Here is a 15,976-nt window from a genome sequence, read left to right on the forward strand (position 1 = left end):
GTTGTTTTTGATTTACTTTTTCCAGCAGTAGTCCGGTGCTAGGACCTGGCGGTTTGGAGACAGAGGTGCTGATGATGAACAGTGTTTACAGAGACAGGTTCCCGAAGGCAAAGGAGCAAATGGAAGGGAAACTACAGGTAAAAAAATACTGATTTGTAATTGTTAGAAACAACTTACACTATCCTTGTACATTCTGTGACATTCTTTATTTGCCCCATCTTACCACAGTGAAGACCTAGTTGCAAGCTCACAGGCTCACTTAGCCAGCAATTCATTTTGAGGTCTACCGGCCCACAGGCTCACAGCCAATACACAATCAGTAGCCCAGCCTGAGTTTCCTGTATGCCACTGTTATATTTTTAGTTACTAGCTGAACAATTCCCTAGTCTGTTGGACTAGTAGAAGCACAAAACTGCCGGTGCAGTCATACGAGCTACAAGCCGGTTAGTTTTGGCAAGCGGATTTGCTCAACTCCAGCAAGCTACAGCATCTCTCAAAATAGCCTAGAGAAAGTGATATATTTTGAGAATCAAGGGTGAGGAATTGTGAATCCAATCAGCTATACTCTTCTTCCTTCATCAGTCATGTCAAGCTAAGGCGACAACAAGTCACCAGTAGGTTACGTGTCAAACAGCGCAACAGAATTCCATTTGCAGAATGTTTTCTAGTCACCTGACAGGTTAGATGGAAACAAGTCAGCTCGAGATTCATCATTTGTGAGTTTTGATATCACACTGACAAGATAATGAAATTATATTTTCTCTACAAATTGCTGAATGAGTCCACACAAGTCCAGAGCCAAATGAAAGGTTTTCTGAGTACAAAATTTTGCCCTAAGGTGCCTACCGCCACAACAGCTAACAATTCTTAGCAAAAACACCGTGTTTAGAAGCGTCAGAAATCATCTTTTATTTGCATAAACTACGTCATTGGATAATCAGTATTGATCATTTGCATATATTTTGCATAAAATTTGTAACATTACTGCATGTACCATACCTCCATGCCCATCTCAAGACATTTTGGACGACCTCCCCTCTTTGGTGCACCAACTGTTATCACCAACAACAATATGTCATTAATCAGGAAGCCTTCTCCGCGTCGCTCATTATCAGAATGTGTTTCAAGTGAAACGACCAGTTAGTTGTGATTTTGTCCTGCACAATGACCGTGACGTGCATAAAAGAAATGATCTACGTACAGGGGAAACCACAACACCTTTCAATTCCAACTCAGTCTTCCTGCTTCTTAGACTGAATAAAGCTAAAAGGTACCTGCAGTTGTGAAATGTTATCTTTTGAAACCTGTGGATGACTTACGAAACCGTAGTTCTCATTTATGCAAGGTTAAGTTAAACTCAATCATAAATGGAAGGTTTCCAGTCCTTTTTGCAGTGACTTCTCTGTTTCCGTGCCAACATTGATTTAAGTTTTTGCACAAAAGAACGGTGTTCTTGATAATGATGTTGTTGTTGTTGTTGTAAAATCTACAAATTGGCTAGACAAGAAGTGGAAAAAGAGTCTGAATACAATCCATGCATGATTTTAGCTTTTGTCAAATTTCAGAATATTCACCCAAATTCACAGGTTTTGAATTGACTGTTATTCACTGCATGAAGTACTGACTGTTTAGATGTGCTTTTTTGTAAAAATGTAAAATCATCTCTTCTTTATCCCTGTGGTGATGGAAAGGTGTTATGAGGTCAAAGGTCAAATAACATCTAATCATACATGAAGTTGATGTACTCCACATCAAAGTTACTGGTCTCCGCGTCATTTTATACTGAAACATTCTGTTTGCCAAAACTCAATAGGTTACAGATGCAGGTGTATAATACTGTAAGATACTTGGGTAAGGCTCTAATACTGTTGGCTCATCGCTTTTGGCAAAACACAAATTGTCATTTTTCATCAGGTTTTGTACAGCCAGTGAAAATTTTCCCAAGTCAGCAAAATCAGCAAACGTACCGTACTTCCCTTAGAATTTTCAGCCATTGTGAAGTATGAAACTGACATAATTCTGGTTTATCTTTCAGCCATTGTGAAGTATGAAACTGACAGAATTTTCAGCCATTGTGAAGTATGAAACTGACATAATTCTGGTTTATCTTGCAGGAGTTCATTGAGACTTTGAGCGCAGAACAGGAGACCCACGACAGCATCTTCAGCTTCCTGGTTCATCAGGTGCTGGAGCTGGCCAAAGACTGTCTTGAGAAATCTCAAGACGGTCTGGTTACCAGCGCCTACTTCTTAGAACTGTCAGAGAACTGCAACAGACTCGTACAAGATGTAAGTGAAAGGAATGTAATCATCTTCAGACTTTTTAACCTGTGCACCCCCATTTCCTTGTAAACAGGTCTGCATTCACCATTGCTAACAATGCGTTTGGGCCTAACCATGGTGATGAAAGGGGTATCCCAGAGAGCACATCCATGGAGCACATCCATGAATACACTTGTCCTGTGTCGTCTAATATCGACAAATGAACTTCAGAGAAACTCACTTCTGTTTTCGTTTGCTTGGTAGGGTACTTGCAGCACTTGAATTCTCTGAAAGTCGGCATAAGTTTGCCTTTCAGTAGCATAGTCTACCACAATGTTGACAAAGAAAGACATATATTCAGCTTTATGGTGAGATAAGCCCAAAATCTTATGGCTTATGTTAACTATAATATGTAAATTTTAGGTTTCACAGGAGCTTGCTGCATTAAGTAACCCCTCTGATGTGTAGTTGCCAAACGAATACCAATGCCATAAGCTGCCATTAATACCTGTGTGTTCCACTTTAATGGTTTTGTTAATCTAGTTGTTTTACATTTGGCTAGTGTGTTCCCCTGAGCACGTTCAGTAGGCTGTTAGTAACACAATTTGCGATTTCCTCATTTAGGCCCAAAGCCGATCAAGTTCTACGGCTAACTCCATCAGCGAGATCACGAAGAAACTGCTCATGATAATATCAAGACCTGCAAGACTGCTTGAATGTTTGGTGAGTGGCTAGATTGCTCCCTTTTCAAAATCATGAAAACGTAGTTTCTTTATCGCAAGAGATGGCCATCTGTTTTGTTTTACGTACAAATTTTTCCATATGGACAACAGCAGTGTCGGATGTAAAATAGGTTGGATGCCAGATGTGTACATACTCTGGAGTAGTAACAGTGTTTGATTGTCCAGGCTTGAGGAAACAAAGGCTCATGGGAATTATCTTTGACATCTAGATTGATACTGTCAAGATTGACCAGATTTCTGCCGTTTTTTGTTTCCGCTTCTGTAGGAATTTGATCCGGAGGAATTCTACCATCTATTAGAGGCGGCTGAAGGTGAAGCTAAAGTTACAGAGGGAATCAAGGAAGATATACCGCGTTATATTATACAGAAACTTGGCTTGAATAAGGATCCACTGGGTAAGAGAGCAAGATTGTTGTCTTTCTGTTTGCTATATGGTCATCAATGTGTTAGAAGTCCATTTTTAATTTTGGACAGCACCCTCATGAATTTAAGAAAACCCCTCAAAAAACACAAAAAAAGTGTGTGTATCTACCTATCTATCTATCTATCTGTGTATCAATCTGTCTACCTATACAAAGTAATAATATCTATCTTTATATATATATATATATATATATATATATATATATATATATATATATATATATATATATATATATATATATGGTATATATGGTATATAATGGTGTATATATATATATATATATATATATATATATATATTGTGTGGTGTGTGTGGTGTGTGTGTGTGTGTGTGTGTGTGTGTGGTGTGGTGTAAAATAATCGCAATCATACCAATCCATAATCCAATGACAGTAGGTCAGAATTCGTAAGACAATAGTTGTAAACATAGACACAAAACAGCACAGCGTGTGTGTGTGTGTGTGTGTGTGTGTGTGTGTGTGTGTTTGTGTGTGTGTGGTATACAGTACAAAGTAATAATATCTGTTACTTATTAAGTTTCATGCATCTCTCTCTCTCTCTCTTTCTAAATATATATACATATATATTCTTGTTTTTTAACACACTTTGTTTTGTGAGATAAATGAATAAGTGCAGTGATATCAATGAGGAAACATGTCAATTTGAGTTGAGAACAAGTAATTAATTGTTATTTAATGATGTAGATGGAATGTACTTTGAATTTCATAAGGGCAGGGTGGGTTTGATCTTTTGGAGGTAATGTTTTGCATACAGTCGAATATCAATCCAGTTCATGTTTCAAAATAGCAGTGGTGCCAGTATAAAAAAAAACTTTAACGTAATCTTAAACTGAGTTGCATATGACCAAGAAAAAGCACCATAGAGAAGACTATAAGTTTTATACTGACGTTGATCTTGTTCCGTTTTCTCTGTGCAAATCTTCATCTTGTGACGTAGACTTGATGGATCCTTTCAACTATGATAGTGGACGGCCAGACACACCGGACACCGATGAACTAGCAGGTGACAAGGACGATGACCTCAAACCAGTGCCCAGAAGAAGATCCAGCCTGATGAAGAAACAGCCGGCAGAGGAAGATTTTGAACATGTCAAACTTATCAGCAATGGGGCATATGGGTATGCTCATTTTTCCTTCATAGCAGAAATCATCTATTTTGTAGCATTTGTATATACATGTGTGGTTTTATATGAGATTGATCCCTCACACGCAAGAATCTGAATGTTTTTGTTAGTCACTTGCTCCAACTGTTCCTGTAAGTGAGTCTGTTTTGGTATGTCCATCAGTGTGTCCCTTTATGTGGATGATTCACGTTTCCTTGTATATTTTGTTTGTACGTGTTTTATGTGGTTTTTTTTTCATATCCACTCTCATGTCAATATGCCCTTTTTGTTTTAGCACTTGAGTGTATTTTTTACATCCGTTCTGTTCATGTTCTGTGAGATGTTCATCAAGCCTTGCACACTTTGATGGTAAAATGTACACAATCCGCGTTTTGTTCCCTCAGAGCCGTATATCTTGTCAAGCACAAAGAGACGCACCAACGGTTTGCCATGAAGAAAATTTGTAAGCAGAATCTTGTCCTGAGGAACCAAGTACAGCAAGTGTTCAACGAGAGAGACATACTGACTTTTGCAGAGAATCCATTCGTAGTGGCCATGTACTGCAGCTTTGAGACTAAGGTAAATTGGCACAAAATACCCTGCTTTTGCAAGGAATGCAGGAATTTGTCATCATTTCCCGTCAGGATGGATTACGATAAATCTAAGGTTAGAAGAGGATGGTAAAAGGTTGAAATATATATTATACAGATTTTAAAATTTGTATAGACAGTTCACAGCCCCTCCTGCTGTCTTAGCCTTTAAATCTATTGACATAAAGTACCTGGTTTATATTGGCAATACCACCACGTACTGAAATCATGCTGACGGCACTTGCGTATCATACTGTACTCGCTGAGTACAGACTTCTCACAGTGCAATTTGCCGTGATTGTTTTTGTCATCAGCTCAAACTTGCAAACTTAGATACGTGGGAAAGTCAGAAAAAAGGAAAGATCGGTAACAATTTCAAAGAACAAAATATCATTCTGTTTCCTGGAAAATAAGTGTTTGAAGAATGGAAAACAATCCAGGTTGCTGTGGTATATATAATGACCAGTTTGTTTCCGAGAACAAACAGTTCTGATGTTATGGCTGAAGAAAGAAAGTCTCAATACATAGCACATAGTGTAATCAGTTCTCTTCCGTGCTTGAAAAAAAGAGAGGGGTCACCAATTTACATAACAATGCAAAATTTTCATAGTCTTTGTTTTGCAAATACATTCTTTTGTGTAATTATTAGCATATGAATTGATTGGTCTAAGAACAGAGGGGTGGCCATGCTCTTGAGAAACCAGGTATTGCCAGCTACAACTTACCTGATGCAATTCTCTTGCCACGACCACAGGTGGACAATGCCATCCACGTTAATAGGCTAGATTTGAGCTTCATTAAAAATCACATCTGGCTGAAGTTGCAGGTGGAGAGCTGTAATTGAATGTAGTCTGACTCAATCACCTTGAAAAGTAATAAGGAAAAAAATAGAGTTGTCGTTTTCCGGGAAATTAAATGACCAGAGAAACCGTCTTATAGAATTCAATAGGATAGACTAGTGATTTTGCCAGTGTTAGTGTTGGAAAATTAGAATAAAATGTTTGGAAGACCTTTAGTACTGTAATATAGCAAGAATGTGCGAGAGCTGTACTTTATTCTTGGGAGCCTGAGTAGGATGAGCCTTGCTATGGAAAAGTGTATCTGAGAGGCATCAGCAAATTGAACCAGTGTACAAATAAAGAAAATTTACAGAAAATAGCAGTGTTTACGATTATAGCAAACACTCGGCACAAATCAACAAAAGAATAAGGAAAGTTGAAATGACTTATGGTACATTTATTACTTTCTCACATCAACTGAAAATGGTGAAATGTTAATTCAACTAGCAGGAGATTAAACTTAACTTTTTTGGTTTGGTTTTCATTTTTTTTTTTGCATTTCAGAAATACCTATGTATGGTAATGGAGTACGTTGAAGGAGGTGACTGTGCTACATTATTAAAGAACATGGGCCCACTACCTGTGGACATGGCAAGGTAAGACAGAGATGCAGTCAACTCTTTATAAGACAAGTATACTTTAAGTATACTCAATGTATGCTTTATGTGTATGCATTCTCCATGGTGTGGTACACTTCATGTTGGTTCCGCACTCTGATTTCCTCTTTCAGTAAATGTGATTTTGTGTGAGGTTTGAAAACAGTGTTTGGCCATATGTGTGAGGCTGTTAAATACAAATTGAATTTCTTAAATAGTGAACGGCGATAATGTATAATATTCCAGAAGAGAGAGACATTCGAATGATGAGAGTGAAATCATAAGTGTGCTGTAGTTACCATTTCACATCTAGCATAATCAGTATTTAGAAGTTTATGCTTTTAGATGTAAAATGTCTTAATTCTAACACACGTGCATGTACAGAAGTAAATAGGTGATAACGAATATTCTCTTCATAGTGTCTTAGAAGTGTCATGAATATTTATATTGCCGTGTGAAACAAATTTTACGTGCATAGCTTTGAAAGTTTACAATTTTTGATTTCCAAGAAATAGACTGTCCACAGTGCCAATAATCACTATAAATATGGTTGTAGTAAGTCTTTACTCAGAAATTAACCCAATACAGATGTATATTAGAGATGCACACCGTCTCAGTGCAAGAGGCTGTAAATTGACTATTTACCTTCTGTACGTGATCTTTGTAGGATGTACTTTGCCGAGTCAGTGCTGGCAGTGGAATACATTCACAGCTACGGTATTGTCCACAGAGATCTGAAACCAGACAAGTAAGTCATCATTTTCAAGTATATGATCACTTGAAACACATTTGCAGATGTTTGTTGGGCTCCAATTGGAACACTTTGCCCTAGATACACACAGTACAAACAATCAGAAAATGCATTGCTCTTGCCTATCAAATCCATACTCTGTCATCTATTATCGTCGGTCAAAAGAACCCTAATTTTTATCACAACTGAAGTTGTGATATTAGTGTAGTTTCAACCGGTGAAAGATGTCGTCCATTTCCGTAAACGACAAAAAGTCAAAAACCGCTGAACAGACTGCGTTGATATTTGGTACAGATATTCAGACTGGTTTCAAGGTTCCAATTCGGAAAAATGGAGCCAAACGGAGTGGCGGTTAGATAGTTTTGCGAAATTTCTAACCCCCCTTTTTAACTAATTGATTTTAGGGGTCTTTCATATATGTAGTTTTGGAATGTACACCAATCCTGCATTGTGGACTGTTTTATGAGTTGTGGAACAGAAATGAGGGTTTGATGAATGTTAGAAATATGCAGGATGGCTGATTCAGAGTATCAGAGATTTTCATGAACTTTTGGTGATAAAATTGATAAAAAACAACATATTTAATGTTTTAGATTTCTCACTTTTGTTACGACCCTAACATTTATTACCCGACTTGATGACATAACTAGCTGCTGGACCTGTTTACTGGCGCATTGATTTAAAGACAAAGGTAGTTTTATTTTGTGATAAGAACGTGTGATTTCGTAAAACATAGTCTATTAGCCTGGAAATGTGATTGTTGCGAATATTGTTTACCCCACTGACAACAGTGTGGTTTGAAAATGGCCGGAATGGGCTATTACGGAACTTCTTTTGTTGTGTGCATGTGGATCAAAAACGTGTATGGTGTGATCAACCCGTTCAGTGAGAGAACAAAGGACTCTTGGCTTTGATATCGAAATCAAGAACAGAAGACACTACCGTAGGTCAAGACAAAGGTATGGTATAAATTATCATTATTTATATTGGAAAGAAGCTTGCTGACATTTTGTTCGTGTATTGTGCGATAGAGAAGAGTGTGGGGCATGATTGTTGTTATATATATGACGTCACGATAGGATGAGAGCGATAGGTGAGGTTGTGGTCGTGAATAGTTTTAAGTTTATTTGCATAAATCACAGAGGGACCGTGCGTAAATGTTGCGTTGAGTGTAACCATTCTCTCAAAGGGCTGTTTTCAGTGAAATGCTGCATGCTGAAGTCTCCTTCTGCAGGCCGCCTCATCAAAATGATATTGATACTATGCAAGAGAAACTTATCACTTTGAGTTGCGGCTTGATAGGGACCGTGGGTGACGTGTAGACACGTATACACTTTAATTACAAATGGCAAAATATTGACGTCTTTGCATACTATATGTTTTTTCTTCTCATGAAATCATGTCACGATGCCTCCCCAACAGAAAACTATAGCTATAATAAAATGTGTAAGGTGTTGAAACAATTTACCCTCCTTCCTACAAAGTTGCAATGTATTGAAACACTTTACTCTCCTTTCTACAAAGTTACAAATTCCCTGGTACGTGAAGCAAACATTGTTGCTGTTCGGATACTGTGCTACAATACATCATGGACGTACTAGTAACGACCATGGAATACACTGACTGAGGCTGGGCTTGGCTTTGCCTCTAGTCCCGCGTACCGGTCGTCCTTTTAGTCCAAGTTTTACCTACCTTGCTTTTATCAAAATTTGGCCTGCAATTAGTCAGTTTGATAGTAAAACCATTATTTCAAAGGAAACTTTCACAAACAGTCATAATACAAGGAAAAAGGAGAAAAACTTGAGTGTTTTCTGAAAGGTCAAATCTGGGTCATCTTATGTGACCCTTAAGTACGTAATTATGGTTCAAAAGAAACCACCTAGGGAGGTCCAATAGGTACAATCTTATGGTAATAGGTATAATTTCTTGGTGCTTTCCAACTAAATGGCATTTAGCTTGACTGACAGTTTTAAATTAAATTTTATTAACAGTTATGGCAAAGGGAAATTGTCAACAGTAGTTGCAGTAAGCATATCCATTTCAAATCTTTTTTTAGAGCTGCAATTTTTGCATGGTTACTTAAAGCGCAGTGGTCGTCACGCTGCGCGTGCGTGATTTTTTTGTTGATAAACATAAATTTTTGTAAACATAAGTCTTCTCAACTTCAATAGGAGAGAGATGGGAGCAGTCCCCCACTCTGTTAAGGCCTTTGTAAGACTCAACATCATGCAATTATAGTAAAATATTAAGATCGGAAACGAACTTCAGTGGTATAAACTCGTGTAGAGCTACGAACATTGGGACACTACACTCAGCACATTATGTCGCTGAGTTTACTGCACGCAGACACAGTGAACAAAAAGTTTGATCGCGCGCGTTCACGCTGGTTGTACACAATGCTATGTACAGTACAGTGAAAATACATAACTAAAATGATCAACGTTGCCTATATATGTAGACCAGCAACAAGCACAATGCCTAACACAAAAATTACACCCAAGACCATGATCGGCAAGCCAGAGCAGGACACGAGAGATGTTGTTGGGAGACGGTCACCGCGTCGACGTACACGGATATATATAGAGAATCCGGTCTCACAACGTACCGGCGGCCCGCGACGACTTGGCCCACAACCAACTGTTGATCACCATGTCGTACTTCTCCTAGTATTACGTGGTAAGAAATAGTAAAATGACAGGAAACAATAGACAAAACGAGCGGGTTTTCGCGGCATTTGGCAGGAAAATTGCACGGCTACACCGTGCATAGACGTATCGAGAGATCCTGTGCCCCGGTCCTGTGCACGGTCCCCGGGCACGGTCATGGCAGTGATCCAACCGCTCGCTGGTGTAGGCCTACGGTGATGGGCAAACGTCGTTGTTGTACCTACTGATTGCCGGGTAGGTCTGAATCCTCTTTCAAGTGAGATAACCCCCACATAACAAGAAGACCTATGAAAGGTCCTTCGCTTGACTTGATACCTGTACTCGGAATTCTCGTTTGCACCCCCAAACGGGGTAAACTTTGTAGTTGAGTTGGATTCTCCACAGCCGTGTGAAGCGCGCCATATACCCGGTTTGACATGAACGTTCATACAGACCACGGAACGGAACAGATGCAGAGATGCTTCTTGCTGCAGCGGGCATTCCTCTGCGAGCTGTAGATTTCTGTAGTTTGGGTTGTTGTCTTTCTACTCCTGTAGGGCCTCTTGAAATGAAAGCTCTCGTCCTTGCTAGCGATGTCGAAAACTAGAGCCCGGTCGTTGATAGTCTGTTGGCGTATACATGCGTACATGCGTACGTCTAGCTCTATGGCTCGAGCGATAACAGTAGCCGAGCCCCATTCAACTGATTCAAGAAAATCATGAGCAAATGTGATCTCAATCCAGCGTGCAATTATTGTTCAATATTCAGCAGATATTTAACTTAGATTAATTGACCTTTTATCGCGTGCTACATTTGGTTAGTTGGTATACTTGTGACAGATCAGCCGCCATTTTAACAAGCGGCAATATCGCAAACATTACAATCAACCCGTAACATGTGCGGCGTTCTTGGATTTGTTTACAACAGAGGGGGACCCCCTCAGGAGGATGCGCAGCGCGACGACCACTGCGCTTTAACATCAAAGCAACAATTCAAAAGTAAAACAATTAAAATTATCCATTTGGACTATTTCAAACTGCTTTAACTTTTGCAAGAAATGATGTGATTCTGAATGATTTTAATATTTCAGCAGATTCCTCCATTTTAGTGATGTAATAGTGAACATCACCAGACATTTCTTGATCATATCAAAATATCAAATGAAAATGTTCCTGGGCTACAATGTTATCATTATCATTAAAACTATTATTACTCTTAAAAACATTTGAATTGAACAATATCATTGTGTCTTGTTTTAAAGGATTTTGGCCTAACCCTTTTTGTCTCAAGAAAAATACTTATGCTGAAGATGTTATTGAGCCTGCTTGATCACAACTATGACACAACACCACAATACTTGTATCTACCGGTACACTGCCACTATGCTACCGAATGCTTTCTTCTGCAAGGAAAATTTGTATTTGTGTGGCTAACAAAATTTGACTTCATGACTTAAAGACTGCATAAATGTGGCACATAATTTGAGGAGCTGGTAGTGTATATGTATGATAAGTTGTCATACTGTGAACACTGACTGAATGCTGCAGAAGTATTCTGTATCTGGGGTAATATATTCATATTGCTACCAGTAATAATTCATATTGCTACCAGATTTTTAGAATTGCCACCTAATTATTTCTTGTGGCAAAAGTTTACCACCAGAAATGAAAATATTTCTATCCCTTTAATGTCATAAAAACACAGATAATTAATGTAATAAAAACTAAACAAATATTTCTAAAAACTATGTAAAACTATCATGAACAACATACAAAACATTGTGATCCGTAAAATTAGGAACTCCTGAATGCCGAGAAAGCTGTTGCTACACTTGAGATCATAAAGTGTTTGAAAAATTTTTGAATTTGAAAGGAATTTCATCATTGTGGTTTAACTTTTCATTTGATAAGTGTAAATGTCAAGCACTTTAATGGTCATGTTTTGCTGATATATATTTCTTTAGATGTTTTTTCCATAATTTTTCACTGTTTTGTACATTTATAGATGTAATGTCTATTTAATGATTACAAGTATAATTGTAAACTTTCATTGTTGAATGCTTATTGATTATTATAAACTGAATAATTTTTTTCTTGTCTCTCTACAGGATAGTGCTCAAGCTACAAAGTTTGCTACATCAAAAGACCATGAATGGACCTTGTGCAATGAAACCAATGAAAATACAAGTAACATTGTGGCTCAACATACTACTCATGATATGACAAATAAAAGTACAGTCAAGAAAAGCAAACATAGTAACCTGTATCATGTAAATCAAAGTAACCTGTGTCATAATTTAAATGTAACCAAAGAAAGTACACTTGAAAGTGACACCTGTAACAACCAACAAAGTAATAGTACCAACAAACATGTAACTGATGTAACCAACAAGGGTGAACAAAGTAACTTGTACCATGTTAACCAACAAAGTAATTTGTGTCCAGATAAAAATGGAGACAATAGAAGTACATATGTTAGCAGTATTAAATAATAATAACAGCAAAGTGTAGTTGATAGCAGCAACAAACATTTTAAACTATATTAAATTCTGGTACGTGGTAGTACACATCAAGGAAGTACACAATTTAGTATTGGATCCAGAGGCAAACAGTGCACATGCAATGCATTAATTTCCCTTTGTATGTCATTACAGAGGCACCTTATGACAAGAGCAGATTTACATAAAATTCTGCACCCGGGAGATGAACTATATATTTCCATCATTACAGATTTAAAACTGAATGATAAATTTGTTAATGACCTGCTCATGTTCGATGACCTACCACACACTGTCTTCATAAATCCATGGCATTATGGCATCAAAAGGGGTCAAATATATACCTTTGTGATCAGTCACCTCGCAAAAGCTATTTTTGCCATTTATAACTCACACAAGTTTTTACAAAACCAATAAATAATACAGTAACTTCGGTTTTAGGGCTTCATCAACTCCATGTAATTTGAATCATGGCAAAAAGCTCCAGGCTTGGAGCTTCCATCACATAATATGGAAGAGCCATCTTCCGATTGGTATGACATTGTCCACTCACCTATGATCAACCAGGCTGTGGATATTTACATAACTATTGTTGAGACTGAGTATCCTTTGCAAACAATGAATCACTTATGATGAATTGTCCACTGTCAGATTCTGTGCTGCTGTTTACTACTATCAAGTGAGAAATTTGACAGTGGACAATTTATTATACGGGATTCATCGTTTATGCAAGGATACTCAGTATCAACAATAGTTATGTAAATACGCACAGCCTGGGTGACTGGACAATGCCATACACACCAGAAGATGGTCCTTTCCATATCATATGTTTCAAGCTCCCAAGCTTGAAGCTTTTTTCCATGCTTCAAATTACATGGACTTGATGAAGCCCTAAAATGAAACTTCCTGAACATATGTAAAATCATCCTTGGTGAACTTCCCTTTCAATGTATCTACAGTTTGTAACTTTATCATCATTTGCATATCCTTACATTTGCCGCAAGTTTGCTTAGCGTGATGACTTTAGCCGCTTAGATTACTTAACCCTTGGATTACTCTACAATTTTTATAATCATTTTCCATTACAATCAGAGTACATTTGCATTTTTGTTAGTATTTTATTTAGCTTCGATATTTACTTTACACTTACTACCATTACAGTATATTTTATTTGCTCATTACATTTCTACCATCAACAACCATTTACAATATATTGCCTGCTTGATTGTTCAGTGTTTATATATTGAATAAAATTTGTTTACAGTTAAAATCCATACTTATCCTGTGTCACTTTTCCCCAGCTGTCAGCTACAAATACCAGGTGGCTATTCTTTAACATTTCAAGTGCAGGCAAAATCAACAACTTCTCCTCTATGTAAGTATGTAGAGCTAACCCATTCAAACTCCCATATGGCCAAGAGTATATGTGCCTGTGAAAACTCTTCTTATGGGTTTGAGATTATTTGTCTTTGAGTTTGTCTGTATGTATATGATATGATTGTGCGGGTGTGTGTGCTGCAAAAACTCCACAGCCGCAGCACCTACCCATTTAGTATTTAATGTACAGGTGCACCCAGAGATAGAGTAGTTTTACAATGTGCCAGTTGTGATCAAGTGCCATTGGCGCTATTTTTATCATCCCAGCAACTGCTTTCTCAGCCAGTGAAATGTGTCTGCAGCAACTTTTGCTCTGAAGTCAAGTCTCTTATTGAAAAAGATGTTCACATCCAGAGAAAGAAACAGATTTGTAATTAATTTCAGCTCTCAAATCATGACAAATTTCTGTGTAGTCAGACCTGATGGCAATTCTCTGCAAGATTCTATGCTAAATTGTGTTGTTTTTCTTTCACAGTTTGCTGATAACATCAATGGGCCACATCAAGTTGACAGACTTTGGTCTTTCCAAGATTGGGCTGATGAGCCGTAAGTTCACTGAGTTCATTTATACTTTGAACTTTGACCCTTGACACCCATCCCTCACTCTCCATCACAGTTGAACTCCAATACACTTAGACATCAAAGTACCTTTTCATCCCACGTGTGGCTCAGAAGGGATGATTGCTTGAAAACTACTATTTCCTCCTGGTTACTGAATCACCATAAATTTGTATATCTCCTTGAATGTATTCATGATTACTCACTTAACCCTTTGAGAGCTGTAATTTAGTGCAATATTTTACCAATTTTTATGAATTTTTCTGTAATTTTTTTCATAATTTTGGACCAAATGGACATCGCATTTCATTGGCTACTTTTTTCTCAAAATTTTGGCAAAAATCTGAGAAAAATTGACTGGGGTTTATTTTATAAAGGGGACAAAAATAGACTTTGGCGCTCAAAAGGTTGATATTACTATAGCACTTCCAAGTTTTTGAGGCAACCTTCCTTGCAAAGGCTCCCCAAGTGACTGTATTCCTTGTATTGTTGTAAGGTGGCGCCCTTTCTCATCAGGTTAACATTTTCACCTTTTTCACTATCCTATGCAGTGACAACAAATATGTATGAACACGCCATTGAGAGGGATGCCAAGCAATTCCAGGACAAACAAGTCTGTGGGACCCCGGAGTACATCGCGCCGGAAGTGATCCTGCGCCAAGGATATGGAAAAGCTGTGGACTGGTGGTCCATGGGTATTATCCTGTATGAATTCCTGGTCGGATGTGTTCCGTTCTTTGGGGATACACCAGAGGAGCTGTTTGCACAGGCAATCAATGGTAGGATATTTCCCAGTGCTCATTTCTGTTTGACCTTTAACCCCAGGTTGGAATCTTTCACAGCCCCTCGTTGGCTTCACAAATAGCATCCTACCCCTACCCTTGTCAACTTGGTCTTGGTATAGCCCAGCTTGGTGAGCCGAGCCAAGCAGGGCAGCTGGTGTTGATTCACAAGACCAGTGGGCATTGCTTGTCCAGAACCTTCAGGGCTGATCCACATACTTTAGTGATGTGAAGCCCACATAGCAAAACAGGGGCTTTGACAGAGAATCTAGCTCCCTGTGTACTTTGATACAGTGGTTGACCTCTTCATTAGGGTTTCAGAGATGAATTTGTAGAGGTTGGGTGTGGTGTGAAACAGATGACACAGCAGTTAAAATTTTACACAGTAAGTCAAGTCTGTTTCTCACAAATTATATGTTCCTGGGGTTCCTCCCTGTCAGTCTTCAAATGAAGGGACTAACCATACCTCATATTTTGTTGCATTTGTATAGCAGCAGCTGCCGTCTCATCCTTGACACAATCCAGTGAGAGATATCTTTTGCCTGGCCGTAGATGATCCATGTGTTGTATACCAGTACTTGCCTAATAATGAGAACAATTTCTGGGGGTTTAATGTGGCGGCTTGTTAGGCAATAATGACAATACTTAGACATAGAGGCCAACATCCACCGTGCGTATGAGGTTAGCAATTGAATAAGCAAAGGTGGACACATTGCCATCTGTACATCTTTACCATGCAGTTGTTTTGTCCAACTATTGCTCCTCCCCACCCCCCACATCAAATGACTAAA

General features: G+C 38.3%; 1 protein-coding gene across 22 annotated transcripts in view; it reads left to right on the forward strand.

The window, feature by feature from the left end:
• Positions 1–15,976, forward strand: part of LOC139139059 (microtubule-associated serine/threonine-protein kinase 2-like) — a 140,365-nt gene that overhangs the window by 117,512 nt on the left and 6,877 nt on the right. For 18 of the 22 annotated variants that reach the window (XM_070707769.1, XM_070707766.1, XM_070707768.1 and 15 more), the window contains 10 exons: positions 26–137; positions 2,115–2,288; positions 2,886–2,984; positions 3,270–3,399; positions 4,385–4,565; positions 4,955–5,129; positions 6,484–6,575; positions 7,243–7,323; positions 14,321–14,391; positions 14,955–15,182. In XM_070707769.1, the coding sequence (XP_070563870.1) occupies positions 26–137; positions 2,115–2,288; positions 2,886–2,984; positions 3,270–3,399; positions 4,385–4,565; positions 4,955–5,129; positions 6,484–6,575; positions 7,243–7,323; positions 14,321–14,391; positions 14,955–15,182 (1,343 nt within the window). The remainder of the gene's footprint in view (positions 1–25; positions 138–2,114; positions 2,289–2,885; positions 2,985–3,269; positions 3,400–4,384; positions 4,566–4,954; positions 5,130–6,483; positions 6,576–7,242; positions 7,324–14,320; positions 14,392–14,954; positions 15,183–15,976) is intronic. The other 4 variants (XM_070707767.1, XM_070707770.1, XM_070707775.1 and 1 more) reach the window with 1 other exon arrangement.

This window comes from Ptychodera flava, chromosome 8, assembly GCF_041260155.1.
Source record: "Ptychodera flava strain L36383 chromosome 8, AS_Pfla_20210202, whole genome shotgun sequence".
NCBI lineage: Eukaryota > Metazoa > Hemichordata > Enteropneusta > Ptychoderidae > Ptychodera > Ptychodera flava.